General features: G+C 38.7%; 1 protein-coding gene across 3 annotated transcripts in view; it reads left to right on the top strand.

Annotated features, from left to right (window-relative positions):
• The window catches only part of LOC105917537 (thrombospondin type-1 domain-containing protein 7A), a 224,076-nt gene that overhangs the window by 142,711 nt on the left and 61,754 nt on the right, over window positions 1-19,611 (top strand). For 2 of the 3 annotated variants that reach the window (XR_002427058.2, XM_012852377.3), the window contains exons 8-12: window positions 5,720-5,960; window positions 7,452-7,567; window positions 8,417-8,549; window positions 9,230-9,333; window positions 17,999-18,193. Coding sequence is in view for 1 of the 3 variants with exons in the window: in XM_012852377.3 (XP_012707831.2) it covers window positions 5,720-5,960; window positions 7,452-7,567; window positions 8,417-8,549; window positions 9,230-9,333; window positions 17,999-18,193 (789 nt within the window). In the remaining 2 variants the exon portion in view is untranslated. The remainder of the gene's footprint in view (window positions 1-5,719; window positions 5,961-7,451; window positions 7,568-8,416; window positions 8,550-9,229; window positions 9,334-17,998; window positions 18,194-19,611) is intronic. The other variant, XR_004932392.1, reaches the window with a different exon arrangement.

Genomic DNA, 19,611 nt, shown 5'->3' with positions numbered 1-19,611 from the left:
CTTTCCTAGAACCCACCATTTACAAAAAACAGAGATTATCTGCTTTAGATAGACATATACTTTTTTCTTTACTCTTGTTAAAAGGTCCTACCCTGCTGTCGCTGGTCCAGCCAATATTTGGTATATTTATATTTATATTTATATGCTATTTTCTAACGTAGTGAATAGTATACATATGCTTAGATAAGCTGTAGCATATTTTTACTGCATTCTGCTGGCACAATAGATTCCCTTTGCTTTTAGAAATGTGTTAACTTTAGACACAAACTGTCTCAGTAGTGCTTAGTCTTTCCAGGCTCTTCAAATCCAGAAGTATTAGTTGGGATTGAAACAGCACTGTAGTGATACAGCATTGTGTCTTGGTTAAAATATAACTATCCATACAGTCAATCACAGTTAGTTAAGTGATTTTTTCCAAACACAATATGCAGCTAAGCAGGTTGTTCCTATTTCTCCTGGTCATATATCATAATTCTACTGTTAGGATGTCTGATATCATGTTAACTGCACCTCTTGTCTGACTCTAGGATTACATCTGTTCTTACTTACAGCTTAAAAAGAATCGATACATTATGGATGTCTGTCCTATCAGAATATTTCTTTTCCTTTGCCAAGAACAGAGTTCAAGCAGTTTGTTGATGCCAGAACTCGATGCCGTCCATGTGATCTTGGAGCTCACTGGGACTACTGGGGAAGATTCTGTCACAGGGTTAATGTTTTATGTGCAACAGAGCACATCGTACAAGATGACACGGCTTCTTGTTTAATCATTTTATTCCTATCTATTTGTATTCACAATACCATCTTAAGTTTGTTTTTAAGACAAGCAGATCCAGTTTGTAAGCTGAAATATATAGTCATTGTAATCTGATCATATAGACAAATTGAAAGTCAACTACATGCTTTCCAATTCAGTCTTAGTTATAAAACAATGAGGTCAAGTTTAATTTATTATGCACACTGGTAAAATGTTTCTATGGAAATCCAGCAGACAGCTAAACTTACTCTCGTTAGATGGATTTCGTTCAGCTCCATATTCACAAATTGTTGCGTTTTGCACTAGACAACGTAGCTCCCTTGAAAAAGAAGGTGATTCACAGGAAGCTGATTCCCTGACTCAGTCAGTGACTTAATTCACATTGGCGTTCTTTCAAGCACAATGTTAGGAAATTGGAGAGAAAATGGCACTCTACACATGTAGAGGAATCATACCTAATCTGTAAAAACAGTCTACTGTTGTATAAAAAGACCCTTTGCAGAGTTAGAGCAGAATATTTTCATCATTAGAGGAGAATAAAATAATCCTAGGTTTCTCATTAGTACAGTTGCCAAATGTACCCAGAGTCATAGCTCTGTTGATCCATTCATTCCCTCAGCTATCAGCAGTAATGACTTTATGGGATTATTCATAAATAAAATTGAATCAATTAAAAATAAAATTGGCATCTTCCCAAACATGATTACCTCATCTTCAGTAAATGAGGCAGGTTGGAGGAATCTTTAGAACCTGATCGGTGTTTGAACGTTTTAGACGCAGTAGAGCTTTCTGAGTTATCTAAACTTTTAGCTTCATCTAAACCCTCTACTTGTATGCTAGACCCAATCCCAACCAAGTTATTTAAGGAGGTATTCCCTTTGATCAATGCCCTCATTTTAGAGATGATTAATCTATCCTTAGTAAATGTACCAAATGTACCAAGTGCTTTTAAAGTTGCTGTTATTAAACCTTTACTTAACATCAAAATAACTTAATAAATTACAGACCTATATCTAATCTTCTTTTCCTATCTAAAATTCTTGAGAAAGTACTTGCTAATCAAGTATGTGAACACTTACAAAGTAATGACCTATTTGAAGATTTTCAGTCAGGCTTCAGAGCTCATCATAGCCCTGAAACTGTCACGAACGGGAGATGGCGGACCCAGTATTCAGGCCGGACAAGCAGGCTGAGTGAAAAAGAAGGTTTAATGGAGACGATCTTGACCATACAGGGAAAGGCAGGCTCAATGGTCAGTATGGCAGTCCAAAAATCAGTACACGAATAGCAGTCCAAAAACAGGCAGGAGTACAGACGGGGATAAAGCAAGCTCGGATAATCCTAAGGCAGAATCGGGTCGGTAAAACGGGTAAGCAGTCAGACAGAGCAGGAAAAACAGGTTCAGGATACAGGCTGGCTCAGAAGTAAAAAAAGAGGCAATTGTGTAACGTCGACAGTAAGACACAAAGGGACTGCTGGACAAAACTCACCAAGGGCTCGTAAAGACAATGATCTGGCAGAGAGCAGGAGACAGAGGAAGATATAAGTAGGGGAGTGAGCAGGTGAACAGAGTGAAACTAATTACCAGAATGGGTGGAGCTGATCAGGGGGAACAAAATGGCTGGAAGTAAACTGAAGCTGATTGGATGGTGACTGGTGAAGGGGAGTGACAGGAAGACAAAAGAATGCTGGCAGTGAACTGAATAAAGGCTGGTGACAGAACTGATCAGAGCAGGCCAGAAGAAACTGATAATATAAAACAAAGTACAAAATCAAACCACATCAAAACTCCATTAACCAAAACTAACATAACCTAAACCTAACATAACATAACCTAAACCTAAGACTAAATAGAACATAAACAAATAATAAAAACCAGAGCTAATACTAAGACAGGAGAGTGAACTAATTAAAAGGACCCAAATCATGACAGAAACAGCTCTGGTGAAAGTCACTAATGATATTCTCATGGCCTCAGATAAAGGACTTGTGTCTGTACTTGTCCTGTTAGATCTCAGTGCTGCATTTGATACAGTTGATCACAATATTCTCCTAGAAAGACTTGAACATACTGTAGGGATTAAGGGATAAGCATTAGGCTGGTATAAATCTTATCTGTCTGACAGATTCCATTTTTTTCATCTTAATAATAAATCTTCTTCAAACTCTAGGGTCACCTGTGGAGTACCACCGGGTTCAGTCCCTGAGCCAATTTTCTTTACTAAGTTTAAAACTATGAGACAGCATGGGATTCATTTCCTCTGTTATGCTGATGAAACTCAGCTATAGTATTTATCCATAAATCCCGACGAAAAAGAAAAAAAAATGTTTTTAAACTAGTTTAAAAAAACAGAAAGAGATGGGGCCTGCCTGACCTTCAGTGGCAGCTCATTCCACAATTTTGGAGCCAGAGCTGAAAAGGCTCTGTCTCCTCGGGATTTACAAAAGGTATCTGGAACTGCTGAAAACATCTGGTTGCACGATCTAAGAGCAAGTGATGGCACATAAAGGTGCAACATTTTAGACAAATAAGAAGGGCTAAGACCATTCAAATACTTAAAAACAAACAAAAGAACTTTAAAATGGATTTGAAACTAAATATGAAGGCAATGAAGGGATACCAAACCCAGAGTTATGTGCTCTTGTATACAGACCTCAGTGCAGCCAAAGCTCTGTAAAATGGCAGTATACACAGTTTCTCTCTCTTTTTATTTGTGCATTTCCTCTCTTAGCACCTGCTGACTCAATAAAACCTATTTGTTCCATGTTTGCTGGACCAAAGCATGCTGGCAGGGAAGTCTTTATTTGTCATTTGTGCATGCAGGTCAGTTTGGAGCCACAAACAGTTTACACTGGAGTCAGATGCATGCAGAAATTTAAAAGTAAAGCAAACCACCTCACACAAAAATCAAATTTCAGAAAAAACAACAACGAAGTTAAGCATTAACACCTGGAGTAGGAACAAGGCCTAGATCTCAAGTAGATCTTAAGTAGACAGTGTGTCTGCCTCATGGATTAAAACTTGAAGTTGGTTCCAAAGGAGAGAAGCCTGATAACAAAAAGATCTGCCTCCCATTCTACTTTTCGAACCTTTAGGAAGCACCAGTAGACCTGAAGTCCGGGAGTGTTCTGTTAGGAACATATGCAGTCTTTTCCAGCTTATCCAGACATCAAAGTGACATCAGGTGAAGAGGTTCTCAAAATGGGCCTAAAAAAGACCTCATTCCAAGTTAATAGCTATATTTAGCTAGGTTTGAAATATTATAAACTTGACATGTCAAATGTCTAATTGAAATTTATTTAGAAACCAGTTGTAATTTAAAAAAGGTCTAAAATATTAAAGGAATTTTAAAGTCAAAGCAGCATCTACTGTACATTTGGATACGTTTTAAATTAAATTCATATTTCACCAGAGTGCATTTCCATGCTTTGTTGAAGAGGACACGATCAGATGATCTTGGTCAGCCTTTTGACATAAGATGTAAACTTTTGATTCAGACTTGTTCAGAAATGTTACTTTAGTGCACTTAGCATCTAAAAAAAGTTCCATAACAAATACAAATAATCGAGCTATACAAACTTTATGAAAGATATTTTGACCAGTCCTAAACATGCAAATAAAATATATATTTTTTCTGTTGTTGCCATCTTTAACCATTCAACCACCAGGTTCACAACTAGCAATGAAAAGTAAAAATCCACAAACTTCCAAATAGAGGGAAGGGTGGAGAAGGAAATTAGGACCAGGTACACATAATTAGGGAAGACAGATGAATAGTTATGGAGGAGATCAAACAGGGAGAATAAGGTGACTTATTAAGAGGGAGCTGAACTAGTCCTAAAGGGACAACAAACCAAGGGGGAAAAGACCAATACTCATCTCAGACAATAAATCAAGATACACAGAACAGAGCACAAGAAATGACGTAACTCAGCACAAGGAATGAAGTGATATGGCAAAGTCCTAACTGCAATGATAAGCAACCTAATATGGCATGTTCTTTCTCACAACAATAGACAACAAAGGAATGCCTGAACAAAAACAAAAATGAAAATCTAATGCAAAACACACAAGGATCAGGTGACGTAAATACGATTAGCAGCAACAAGCATTAACATTCTTTTTTGCAGTGCATTATTACCTTTAAATTCTCACTTTAATGTATCTTGTGCAAAAAATGTTTACAATAAAAATAAGAAAACCTTAATATATTATATTTTCTATTTTCTTACCCGATTAGTGTTTGAACCACACACGTGTTAGCCCTGCATATTAATATCAAATACTACATTTTTAACACTCTAACCCTTTAGGTGCTGAGTCTTTGACAGTATGCACCTCTAGTTTATAGTTAAAAACACAGTAAGTCATTTATTTTCAACATGCCTCATGCCTGGGAACTGCAAAAGATCAGCAACAGCATGTATTTCTGAGTATTATTGTTATTGTGTTTTGCTTCAATTTTCAAATACTCACATTTAAGCATAAATTATACAAAATGTATTCATAGGAATCATGCTTTACAACATTCCAAATTAATATCATTTACTAGTACTATTTATGCACCTCAGTGTAGCTCAGCCGCACGCTTAACATTTGGGGTGTTTACAATTGACATTGACCAATATCCTTTCACAGTGACACTACAGGTCTTCCAAGAGGAGAAATAAGGAAACATTTGTTTTTTATCATTCATTTGGGCAGCATAAAAAGTGTAGTGCATGTGAATCTAATGTATGTTAATCTGTAGTCTTGTACACCTAAACCTGCTCAATGTTGAACTTGAGTGAAAGCAACTTTGAAATTTGATTCACGTCCAAATAAGTTCTGGGAAAAAAGGCTCAGGCTCTCCATGTTTTCATAAATTCATATCCAAATGTATAATTTTGTTACAATAGGATGGAGCCTTGTATTTTTGGAAGTTAAGACTAAAATTGCTACTTGTTTTTGATGTACTCCAGGAGGACTCCAGTGTCCCAATGTTAGTGCACTACAGGAGGTGAGGAACTGCAATGACCACCCTTGCACTGTGTACCATTGGCAAACGGGTCCTTGGGGCCAGTGCATAGAGGACTCGTCGATCCCATCCACCAATGCGTCTGTGGGGAGACTGCGTGGCGACGATGTCTCATGCTCAGTGGGAATGCAAACCCGCAAAGTCATTTGTGTTCGGGTCAATGTGGGCCAAGTTCCTCCTAAAAAGTAAGAAAAAGTAATTCATAAGACATGCAGTGTGTGACAAATACAACACATCGAGTAAGTTTGGGGATGGATAATCTCTCTTCCCAACAAGAGAAATCCCTTGTATTTTTAATACTTTAATTGGAACCCAGAGAATTTCTGTTCAGTGGGTTTACATGTGAATGATGACAGGTTCATACAGAAAAAATTCAGTATTTTTATATTTTAGCTTCATTGGCAACTCCTCACTTATCTACCCAACTGCTACCAGCAAATAGTTTGATTTTAGAGTTAAAGGTTGTAAATTATTGTTCTAATTTTTTAACTGCTAAACAGAATAACATTGACAAAGAACTTCACAAGTAGCTTATAGTAAAAAGGAAAGTATTCGGCTCTTAACCATGTCTTAAGATTTTCGCTTTTTTGTTTGAGTTTGAGTTTCAGATCATCAGCACATTTTAACATCAGACAAAGATAATCTAAGTAAATGCAAAAATTAGGGGCCATTTATAAAAGGAATAGACCTATGTGAATGTGAGTGTCCAGCACTAAGGAAACCTGGAAAAAACATTTTTAAAACACTTTAGATGCATGTATTTCAAGGATCTTCATAGCATAAAACAGAATGTTTTTATTTGGTTAAGTGTTTATTATCTAAAGTGTAAGAAAGAGCTTTATATTTACATCTCAGTTTTCTAAGGCCATGCATTTATTGACATTGTGGCTAAACCTGTGCCGGTTAACAGTCCTAATGGTTTTATTCATGGTTTGTACATTAAACAAAATACTAAAGCAAATTTCAAATGTGAAGATTTATTTTGAGTGAAAGACAGGGTTTGCTGTCATTATTTGCACGTTGCTCATTTTGCTATGTAGTCTATGGGCTAGTGTATTGCTGCTTGTGTGTTTGCTGCTAGGCTGATGAGCTGCTGAGCTGCTTGCCAACTGTTTTAAGCATCTGCTCCTCTTTCCCTTCCTGGAGGAATCTGCTGGGAACATGAATTATCTGTTTATTTATTCAACACAACAGTAGCATTATTCTGGCAGCAGAGCCACATTATTCAGGCGAGCCCTACCAGCCCCCATGCTGTGTATGGAAACTCATCTTGCTTTTTATGCCTGTGCTTACTCCTAAACCTACTGGGGCTCCCTGCGTACTGAGTCTGCTGCCTTGGGACACACTTACACATTAAGAGAAAGATGAAGAGCTCCTTTTATTCAACGCCCTAAGTGTTGCCTGCATAAGGGGCTCTGCCACCAGCAAACATTAGACAGCAGAGGATGTGTATATTTGAATCATATGACAGTTATTTTATCATTATCATAAGTTTTCTAGTTGGCTTGCAATATTTGTTTTGGTATAAATCAAGATTTATTTTATCACAAATTTTTCACCAGCACTTGGTGAAAGATTTTAGTAACGTCATACTCCTGTAAAACTTAGATTTGTCAAATTGTCAAGCATTTTTTTTTGTGTATATGAAATTGAACATATTAATTCTATATTTTCAGGTGTCCAGAGAGTCTTCGCCCAGACACTGTAAGGCCATGCTTGCTTCCCTGCAAAAGAGACTGCACCGTCACACCATACAGTGACTGGAGCCCCTGCCCACCAACTTGTCAAACAGGTACACTTAAAAATGTCAAGACAAGGAGTTTGATCAAGTATATAGCAAAGCCTACCCTAATAGATAGCTACTGCAGCTCATGCATTAAGTTATTTGGAGCATCTTTTGACTTGTATATGGGTACCACAACTTAACAATCACAACTAGTCCCTTATCAACAAATTGTCTTTAATATAATATTCCTCCTTGCACTAAACCTTGTCTTTTGTCTAATAAATCTAAAAGTGTGCTAACATTTCAAAACCTTATGTTTGCTATATAGCTGCATACACATGGATAGTATTCAATTCTCCAACTCCCCATCTCGCTCAATCAATTTAAAACAGCTGTGCTGTATTCTAATCCATCGACATCTATAAATAACTCTGTATCATTAATGCCGAGGACTCTGTTGGTATGTCAACCACAATGTGATACAGTGAACCTAACAAACAAGTAGATATCATATAATGAGGAAAACCTTGCCTACCTACAGCATGACAAAGGGTTAGTGATGATTAGGGCATGCTCTGCAAGGAGCTTGGCTCTTCGTAGTCGCTGAGTCAACCATGAACAGCTATATCTCTACATAAAATACACTAGTGTGTAATCATCATGTCAAAACTGGTTGCTGTGTGACCAAACAGTTTTGATTGTCATCATTAAACCTGTTGATCCACTATGCAAAGGTTTTGCATAAGGCTGAGTTTACCTGTAACTCTTCAGACTGAAGAAGTCTCCTGGAGAAGAGACAAATCATGTCAACAAAAAAGAACCCGTTCAGAGGAACTAGTGAACTTATTTTTACCTGTATTATTCAGATGCATCAGGACATTTATAGAAAAGTGTTCTTCTGTGTTTTTTCTCAAGGTGGTAAGACTAAAAGTAAGCAGTACAGGAAACGGATGATCATCCAGGTACCTGCTAATGGTGGACAGGACTGTCCTGAGATTTTGACCCAGGAAAGAGAATGTGATGCACTGTCAGTTTGTCATGGATACAGGTATTTTCTCCAACATGCCATCATTGCTTACATCACTTTTCATGTTAACTATACAGACTAAGACATGACCGACCTACCTACCTACCTGCCTGCCTGCCTACCTACCTACCTACCTACCTACCTACCTACCTACCTACCTACCTACCTACCTACCTACCTACCTACCTACCTACCTACCTACCTACCTACCTACCTACCCGGCAAGCTTAACTCACTCACTGATGATGTTCAGAAAGCCTTTTCAGCATGTTTTCTTGACAGCAACAGATAATCCATTCCAAACAGATTTTTTTGCTGGACAGCTTTAATCTGCTGCTACAGTAGGCGTAAACTCAGTTACAGAAAGCTACTTTATAGTTTTGCCATTACTAGCAGGTTTGTTGTGTTTATACAGAGAAAGTGTTAGGCCTTCCACAGAAGCCTGTAAAATCCCCTGGCTATTTCTCTTTGTTCTGTAAGTTTGTTGCTGTGGATTTCTTTCTCACAAATATGGCAGAACAAAATATAAACTTGACAAAGCTCAGTTTGTGTCTGGTTTGTCCAGTTTACATTGCTAACGTAGGGGGATGAGGTTACAGGAATTATTCCTCTGTGTCCTTATTTTTCATGCCCATTAAAATAATAATACATTTATTAATTTTTCTATCGATAGCTATGATTTCTACTTTCACCTTTGGCAGGTGGAAAACCCACAAGTGGCGTAGATGTCAGCTTGTCCCATGGTCAGTCAGACAGGACACTCCTGGAGCTCAGGAGACCTGTGGGCCGGGCTTGCAGTTTAGAGGTGAGCACAGCCACACTCTACAAAACATTTACATCCCATTATCTTTACAAGCAAACATAAATAGAACAGAAACAACAATGATGAGTAAATAGTGAAAAAAAGGGTTAATACTTTAAAACCTTTCAGCAAACATTGGGGACCAGTATCAGTCTTGAAATTTTATTTTAGCCACCCTTTCTTTATTTTTATAAGATCTTAATTTGCTTTCAACCTTTCAAATTCCTCTTTGGCTTTGGCGCCTCAAACTTTGCACAATAAGACAGTTGGATCATTCCTTATCCAACTTTAATTCTAGCTTGGAAACTTTAATTATGTCAATGGGCATACATTTTCCATCCCTAGTTATAGTGGCGCAGATCATTCCTGTCTGACTTTAAGGGTATTCAAAGTATTTTTCAATGTTTCTTTTAATAACTTGAAAAATGAAACGTGATATTTAAAAGCACAGATGTTAATGGACAGGGGGATACTGATGAAGTGAGAATTTTAAATAAAATGTTCAAGATTTTTAACCAGCTTAAAAGATTAAAGGCAGAACTTGTCTTATTGCAAGAAATTTATAAATCAGCTACAACTGTAAATGATCTTAACTCACCTGAGTTCCCTAATGTGTTTGTTGCCTGCTATAACTCTAGACAAAGAGGAGTAGCAATTTTAATCCACAAAACATTAGGTTTACAATATTAGACAAAATTATAGATACTGAAGGTTGATTCATAATAACAAAAATATCTATTCATAACCAAGAGTTATGTATTGTCAGTATATATTGCCCTAATGTTGATGACCCTTCATTGTTCCACAAATTTTTTCATGCATTCCAAAACACAGGGATTGTTCTTAATTATTGGGGGTGACCTTAACTTTGGTCTAAATGAGGAAATAGACAGGTTGAATACAACAAGGACTCAGCGTAGTTGGCAATCATTAAATGTAGTCAAACAATACATGAGTGATTATGATATTTGCAATGCATGGCAATCTCTTCATCCTAAGGAATATACTTTCTTTACAAGTGTCCATCTTTCCTACTCTCATTTGGACTATTTCTTAATTAGCAGCTCACTGCTGTCTGACATTTCAAATGCTGTAATACATCCTATTGCTGTCAGTGATCATGCTCCTGTTTCTTTAACGTTAATAAATAAAAAGAAACCCTACAAACCAAAACCTGGACACTTAATACATCATTGCTTAAGGATGAAGAATTTTTAAAATATTTTAAAGAAGAGTGGTATTCAAACTTGGAGTACAATGATTTACCAGGGACAACAGCATCTGTTCTCTGGGAGGCAGGGAAAGCAGTGATGAGACGTAAAATAATCTCATTCTCATCTCATAAAAAGAACATAGAAAACAAAAAGATTCAGGAATTAGAGAAAAAAGTTAAGTTAGTAGAAATCTCCCAGGAGAAGTTGGGTAAAATCCATAAAGCAAAATGGGGGAGAAAAGTTTTGCGCGGGGGGTATCCATGTGTTTTTTCCCTGCCATTCACGCACGCGCGAAAGCAACAACAAAAAAACGCGTGTTAACGTCACATAAACATACAAGCATGACTTAGTTTGGCGAGGTAGCGCCTCGCCAACATTCCGAGATAGCGCTGCGCGAAAGATAGCGCTGCGGGAAACCCTGCTTATGAAGGATGTTAAAGCCGCAAGCGGCATCGATCAGCCCTCGCAGCCAAGCGCGCACCGCCGGCCGCCCGCCAACGCAGATGCTGTCACGCATTTTCCTCGCCCGTCCACCGGGCGATTCCCACAAACGCGTTCGGCAGTGTTCCCCCATGACTCACAAAAAATCTGGTGCAGATCGGTCGATGCAGCGAGGAGATACAGCCGTTGGATAATGATAATGCATTTGGCCACCGGACCGGACTAAATTGTTCGGCGGGCCGGACAATTTATACCGATTCCTGGACGGTGACTACAAACAGAAAAAAACGGCCGATGACGCCATGAACGCCGAGCAGAAGAAAAACATCGACTTACCTTTCTATCAACTTGGCCCGTTTTCCAGTCTTTCTAAGCCCTTGACACTCAAGCCATCGTTTGAGCTGAACGTTGGTATGTTGTTCCACAGTTCTACCAGTAAAATGGGCGCCTGGACATCCTCTTGTGAAAGTTTAACAGCGGAAAAGTCGGTCATATCGTTGTATCTGTTGCATGTGTAATGGCTGGTTGCCATGCGCTCTCACACTGTTTGCCCTACCTTAGCGGCAAGGGGCGTTGCTCATAAGATGGTGACGTCACGTGCGCGGTACACCATTTAGATATTAAAATCATACACCAAATAATATTCTAATGACATATTAAAATTATAGCCTAATGATATAAAAAAAGTTGAGTCTTTTTCTCAATTTCAGAGTCAGAATGATCTGAATGTGGGAGTCCGAGTCCAAGTTCGAGTCATCAGTGCTCAAGTCCAAGTCAAGTCACGAGTCTCTAAATTTAGCTAATGACTCGGACTCGAGTTCGAGTCTCGGACTCGAGTACTACAACACTGCCTGGTAATACATTATATGATCCTGAAAGTATAAGCACCTTCCGAGATTTCTACAAATCCTTATCCACATCGTAGATAAACCCATCAGATAATGACATCAAGCAATTTTGGGATAAAATAACACTTCCTAAATTATCAGATAGTCAAACAATGACCCTGAATTCATCACTGACAACAGTAGAAATTCAGGAAGCTATAAAAAGCATGTCCAATAAAAAGGCTCCAGGTCCAGATGGATTCCCAGCTGAGTTTTATAAAGAATTCTGGAATACTCTGGCACCAACGTTCCACAGAATGCTAGTGAAGATTCTCAGTCATCCAGGTCATGGTCATTCCAAGAAGAGTAAAAAACAAAGCAACTGGACTTGTTTTCCATAGTTGAAGACGTTTCGCTTCCTATCCAGGAAGCTTTCTCAATTCAAAAAGTCTGGAGTAATGTCCAGTGTTTCCTACCAGCTATCGTCCCATATCCCTTATTAACGTTGATATTAAAATAATCTGTGAAGCTCTTGCAAAACGATTAGATAAAGTCACTCCTCTCATAATACACCCTGAACAAACTGGTTTCATTAAAGGAAGGCAGTCATCCACAAATGCACACAGATTACTTAATTTAATAGATTATTCCTATTGTAAAAATATTGAATCCAATATATTGTCTTATGTATTGCAAAGAAAACTATCCTCATGAATTGGAAAAGCAAAAAAATTCTGAGTATCAATCAGTATAGAGATCTTTTGTTGGATCAAATTATTCTTGAGACAGCATCTGTATCGGCATCAGATCGATCTCTCTGGGCTCCTTTGATCAACTCCATCACTTAGTGGGCGTGGGGGGCTGTGGGATGTGTCCTGTAGGGCATGGTGGCTGATTCAGGAGGTGCCTGGCTCTTGGAGCTCTGGGGGGTGCCCGGAGTGGGGTGTCTGGTGGGTCCGGCCCCAGGGTCTGTGGCCTTCATCTGGGTGGGGCTTGGGGGGCCTCAGGGCGGCCGCTTGCGATGCTCTTGGGGGGTTCTGCGCTGGCGGATGTGGGTTACTGGCCTGGTAGCTGTGCTGCCGCTGGGTGGGTCTGGGGTGGGTCTGGGGCTCTGGGTTCCTGGGGTGTGTCGTCCTTGGGCAGGTGTCCTAGCAGGGCCTCGTGGCTTGGTTTCTGTGGAGAACCAAGTATGTCGTTTGGGGTTTGGGCCAGTGTATGCCCGGGTTTCTGGCCCTGCCGGGGCCTCTGGTGGGCTGGAGGGCCTTGGGGCCTGTTGAGCTGGGAGGGGGGTATGGACATTAACGTCTCATGGTAGCTGCTCTCCCCTTAAGGGGCTGCATTCTGCTAGTGGGGGGAGGTGAGGGAGGGGGAGTGGAAGTGAACCCAGCCTGGGAGTCTATTGTCGTACGTGGTTATGGAGCTGTTTAAATTTTTGTGTTGGGGTGGGATCAAACCTTCTTTCCTCAGTTGGTTGGGATGGGGGGGGGGGAGGGAGGACAGGAGTCTGTTTGGTCCGGATGCGCTGGCCTTTTTTTCCCCCCAGAGGTAGGTTGGGTTGGCTGGGGGGTCACCTCATGGTCTGTGGGGGTTCTGGTTTCTGGTTGGCCGGTCCGTTGGGTTCATGTTGGCCCCTACTACGGATGGGCGGGCCCGTGGCTTGTCTCGTCTGGAGCCGAGATAGAGGTTAGGACCGGAGCATGGACTGAGTAGGTCGGTTGTGGTCCCCCCCCATCTTGATTTTAGGGTCCACCTACTGGGTCTGGGGACTGGATACCCCTCTGGTGCAAGTGTCTGTACTGTTTCTTGTATGAGTGTTTGCATGTGGGGGCACTAGGATGGGAACGAGTGAATTTAAATGTGTACGTAGTTTTCAGTTTATTTATTTGTCAGGTTGAGTTTATACTGCGCCCTCGCCCAGGACATCTCAGGTCTCCACTAAGTGTTCTCTGGGGTGCAGGTCTTTGGCTCTTCACAACCACTATTGACCATTTTTCTCATGGATGAACCTTACATACACAAGCGCACTCTCACAAACACCTACAGGTGTTTGGATCCAGGTACTTACAGATTCACTTGTATACAGAAAACCCCTATAATCTTCAGCTGTCACTTTATACATTCCATATTAAATAATACTGTATATTCTTCAGTGATCAGTGAAGGCGTTGCTTGTTTTAACCTGTAATACTTTATCGGTTGGTTTTGCTGTTCTATTTATATGTCTCTTTGCAGGTGAAGAAGCAGACTGAGGATGGTGATCCCTAACCTGACCCTAGCCAGATGAATTTTGCTCCGCCTAGCTCCACTCATCCATCTGGAACAGATCCATAGGAATGGCGTTTCAGAAGGCTGGACCTTATCAAAAATCCTTGCATATGATTGGATAAGCCACTTGTCTGTCATCTTTATCGACGTGCTATTTCAACCACTCACACCGAAGCCAACCCATGACGCTGATGAGAGCGATGCAGGGAAAAAAAAAACTTGCTAAATCCGGTCGGGAGAAGGGCGAAAACATCGTTTCCACCAACAAAAACCTTCAGAGCCGTTCTCTGATGTTAATGAAACAATATTAGGTAGATTGGACAACACGGAAGAAATAGCAGCATAAATGTTAACGCTTGCTTCCTCGATGCGAGCCGCCATTGTTGTCTGAATCAAAACAGTCTCATGGTCGCTTCTCCACTACGTCACATCTATGAAACTCCAGCCCTGCGTCCTGATTGGCTGGACAATAAAATTGGTTGAATAAATCACTCTCTATGGAAGAGGTCCCAAATGGATGTGAGTGAAGCTAGGCGGAGCTAAGCGGAATGAAATTCATCTGGCTCGTCAGGTTAGGTGATCCCACCCCAACACTAAAATTTAATAGACTAAGGATGTCTATCTTTTTTCTCTTTTACCCTTTCTCCTTTTTTTCCTCTTCTACCTTCTTTTTTCAGTGTCCATTTGACATAAAATATTCCCTGCATAGATTATAATAAAGCTTATTGCATATATAAATCAAGCGGAGCACTATGGCAAAAGCAGTAAGGCCCCGCTTGTGAAAGTAAAATCTACTGGGCTCTTAAAATCTACTTGGCATTAAGATAACAATTCTTATTGCCACATTGTCAGACAGGACACTAAAAAATAAAATAAAATGTTGAAGTTATGGAAGGTGTTTATTTACTCAACCATATTGCTATTTCATTTAGGATTTACACAATTTTCTAATTGTTTCATTGTTGTTCCTTTCAGCTCACAGGTCAGCTTCTAATTATTTCAATCAATAGCAAAACTGTAAGGCTCATCCAATGAAACCCTTAAATGGTGTGGTTACATATGTTCTCATTTTTACATCCAACACAATCCTGTAGACTGAGATGACTTGTTGAATTTTACAGCAGTGCCAGTGATCCTAATGCGAAGACAACAGGCACTCTTACAAGGCAAAATTGACACATGGATGAATAGAGTACAAAGGAATATCTATCATTGTTCATCAGTCAGGAAATTCAGATTCAGTACTGGAAACGTGAATTTCTTCACTGTGAGATCAATAAAGTCCATCTTATCTTAAACAGTGAAAGGCAAAATTAAGTATAAAGATTTGAAAAAAAAAATGGTAAAACATAAGAAACAGTACAGCGAGGGAAAATTTATACACAAGAAAAATTGGTGTACAGTTATTAGTTTTTAAAATAACATGCTCAAAAATGTCAGGAGTGTTCAACTGAGTAGGGTGATTCTGAAATTCCAGAGTTTACAGTTTTCGTAATTCACAAAGCCTTCAAAAAGGAACAGGTGCTCCTCACACTTTACTGCTGAGCAAACAAGCTCCCAGGAATAATGAAATTTGTCTACATTTAAATGTGGGTTATTAGTTGAAATTTAGGCTTAGGTGTTTCCATGTAAATTTCACTTTAGCAAAAAAGAAAAAAAATATTTTTATTGAGAATGTTTTAATGCATTAAAAACTGCTCAACAAAAATCTATGTCTGATATCCAGAGGCAATCATGGCCACAACAAAGCTTGCTCTGTTGCTCTGTTTAAAACAGAGGTCATCCTAGTGATCTGGGGAACCTGACTCATGTGGGAAGAGAGAGCAGCCAGCATCTGTGTATATCTGAATGTCCAATTTCTCTGTAAAATCTACACATTTGACACAAAAAAACAGAAAAGAGAAAAGCTGGTAGAAAGAGATTCCAGGGTATTTAGAAGGCTATTAAGGGACACCTTTCTAAGACTTTGTTAGGTTGCTTGTATAGTTTTGAGGAGTTCCTCCATATTTTATTTAGCACTTGAAGACTTTTGGAGCAGCTGTGCTTGTGGCAAAGATAATTTCTAGATTTTGAAGGTAGGACAACAATCTGACACTTCAAAATGACAGTGTATTCATACTTGCACAGTAGTGCTTTTTCATAGACTTTTAATTTGTGTTGGGAATCAGACATATGATTCGCAAAAGATGGGCAAAAAGGGAGCTAATACACAGCCCTAGTGGATTAAGGTCTAGGACAGCTACTAATGTTTCATGGAGACAATAACCATTATACGGTGCCAATGATGAGAATCCTGCTCCTCCATCTTTAGAGGCTATTATCGTTATGTTCCATTAGTTGTAACAAAATACTCTGAACCAGAATGAGCTCAGTAAAAGCACTTTGCTTTTCATCCACCCTCACCATAACTGGGTAAAAGCCAAATCTATGACAAGTGAGTGAAAGAACTGAGGTATCTGAAAGTTTTATTCTATTGGCCGCAGTCGATCATTGATCATCGATCTTATTATTAGAGTGCTGGTTATATTAGAGCGTTGGATGTACAGGAATACGTTTTTAGTACATTTAGATATAGGTATAATGGGATGCTTAGATTATTGTCTTATATAAATCATGTTGTTATTCTGAATAATTACACATTAAAAATTAAAAATCATCCCTCAATGCTAATGGTGATGGATTCAGCTTTACAAATGTTTACCTGAAGATAAATGAGGTGCAGCAAGACAAGACATGGATTTTGCCACTTCAGTAATAAAATAATCAACCGTTGTCTGGACAGATTTAAATTTAAAGGATGTGTGAAACACCTACTCAAAATCATCAATAATTAGATTGGTTATGTGTTCAAAGGAGTCCCTTTCTTTTAGAGAAAGCAAAATATTTATTATTATTATTATTATTATTATTGTTATTTTATTATCATCAATATTCCTTGGTGAATGTGAAAGTCTGATAACTCTCTTAACATATAGCTTTATATTAAGGAGTATATAGAAGCTAATATTTAGTTGCACCATTAAAGCAAAAGCTTAATTATTATATCTCTTTGTTGAACCATATAAAAATAATGGGCTCAATTTTATACACAACCTATTACGATTGTGTTTCTACACGTTCTTCTCTATTAAAAACTGAAAGAAAGAGAATACTTCCAAGGTTTTTGGATCAAAACAGAAAAAATATATTCTGGTCCTTTCATTAAATTAAGTAAAAGGCAGACTGCAAAGAACGGCAATGTAAAAATTAATACACTGTTAAAATTGAACTTACAAATGTATATAGAAACGTGGATATGTACAGTTTTAATGTGAATAAGGTTTTAGGGTGCTGATCACTTCTAGCTAACCTTGCCTGCTCGCTGAATTCTCACAGTATTTTGGCATTCGCAAACACATCCAAAATGGGTTGACCAATAACATTGCAGTATTATGGTTTAAGGAGGGACATACATATGTGACAAAAGCAAGAGGTGTCAAGCTCACAGCCAAACCAAATTAAACATGGCAGCGCAGGAGGATGCACGTGTAGTGTGTCACTATCCAAATAAGCGTGTCTTGACCAGCGTAACTTCTGGTTGCTCATGGAGTCTGCTGCTTCTGACGTTTCATTTTATACAGTGATAGGCTAAAACCAACCTTTGGTAGATGGGCACTAGGTGGGGCTTCGCCCAATTGGCTCGGAAAGTTCTACTGAATGTCCCTCCTTTCTCCAAACTGATTTGACGGGAGCAGACCCAGATTTGATAATGTGCAGAAGCAAGAGTGCTACACATTATCAATCTGGCTTGCCAGGTTAACTTTTAGCACTGCATCCATCTTTACTGTACAGTAAAAATGGAAACAACATTATCAAGGCATAGCAAGGCAAGTTTATTTATAAAGTCAAAACTAATTTCTTCAAACTATTTTGTTCCTGCAGCTGTTTCTTGTCGAAAGCTAGACGGTGGACAAGCAGATGTCGAGGCTTGTCTTAAGCTTGCCACCCCCATGCCACCTCTCACCCAGCTGTGCCATCTTCCTTGTCAAGATGACTGTCAGCTCAGTAGCTGGTCCAAGTTTTCTACCTGCACAGCTGACTGTGTGGGCGTAAGGACCCGCAAGAGGATGCTAGTAGGTCAGTACCGTTCTCTTACATCATACAGGTCAAAGCAGACATTTATACACACTGTTGAAAAACATATAACCTTAATTTTTTGACTGGCATTAAATCAGACAAAACATTTCCTGACTGAGTTCAGTTTTGATTATTAAAATTATTTCTAATAGCAAAAAAGAAAAAAGAAAAAAAACCCAGATTAAACAGAATCCTGTATGTTTTAAAATACATTTTTACACCAAGCATTTACAGAAATTAAGAAGACTATGCTTTTTGAAAGGTTTGGGAAAACCTAAATAATAATGGTATGACTCATCCTCTGACAGCTTATTTCACAATATTTGAGTGACACGGAGGTAGATCTGTGAATGTATTTTATAAATCAACTAAAACAAATTGCATATATTGTGTGACATCCTGAGAAAACCAAAAGAAAACAAATGAGACATCAAGAGAGCGTTGGAGCTCCACCAGTATAGGTCCTTCTTAGGTACCATTTCCAGAGGTCAGTAATACGCATTGATTGATTGATTTTATTTTAGTGTCATTCACCATAGGTTCCCAGCCCACATGGGCTTATAAGACACTACACATAAAAACATACAAAACAAAATGAGCACATACAAGTCACAAAAAAATAAATAAATAAAAAATCAATGCATCTTTAAATGTTTATACTCAACAATGATATAGCACTCGTCTTCTATCTTAAGCTTTACAAATTAATGTAGCCAATGCAAAATTATACCCGTCATAGATCCAACTAAGAATTTTATCCTCAGATAACCAAAATGCATATGCATTACTTGTATTTATACATTCAAATAAGGAAAATCTCAAATCAGTATACAGGGGACAGTAAAGGACAAAATTATATTCATCTTCCACCACATTTAGGTCACAATAAACACAGGCTCTCTCCTCTACAGGAAGACCTTTATACCTACCCACTGCCAGTGGTGGCTTCCAGTTCTAATCTGGGCACAAAGAGACTTTTTTTTCCGAGATAACTTTAGTTTTACATTGTGTTCAGTCAGATGCTCTTCGGTAAACTGTTGTTTTCCTACAGATATTTTGTTTCCATTTTTTAAAAGTCATCAAGAAATATATATATTAAAGAATTTTTATTACACTGAAGCTTATTTATAAATATATAGTATAAATCAGAAGTAGCTAATGGTATAGCAGTTTCATTATCCCAAGAATACTTATTCGAACTACCCCATATAAAAATCTTCTTGATCAGCCTATCATCTGGCAGTTGAATAAGGCAGTTCCATAAGCAAAGCACCTCTACCCTTTGCTTCATAAGGCAGGGCACCCATCCCATATCACCTTCTACTGCCAATTTAGATGTGTACTTGTGGACAACTAAAAAGTGTCTGGCTGCTCTATTCTGAAGAGCACTAATCCATTTAGGTTCCTCAAAATCCCAA

The sequence above is a fragment of the Fundulus heteroclitus genome, chromosome 13 (genome assembly GCF_011125445.2).
Source record: "Fundulus heteroclitus isolate FHET01 chromosome 13, MU-UCD_Fhet_4.1, whole genome shotgun sequence".
Lineage (NCBI taxonomy): Eukaryota > Metazoa > Chordata > Actinopteri > Cyprinodontiformes > Fundulidae > Fundulus > Fundulus heteroclitus.
The sequence above is the reverse complement of the archived record's forward strand: the minus strand, read 5'-3'. Positions and strand labels throughout refer to the sequence as shown.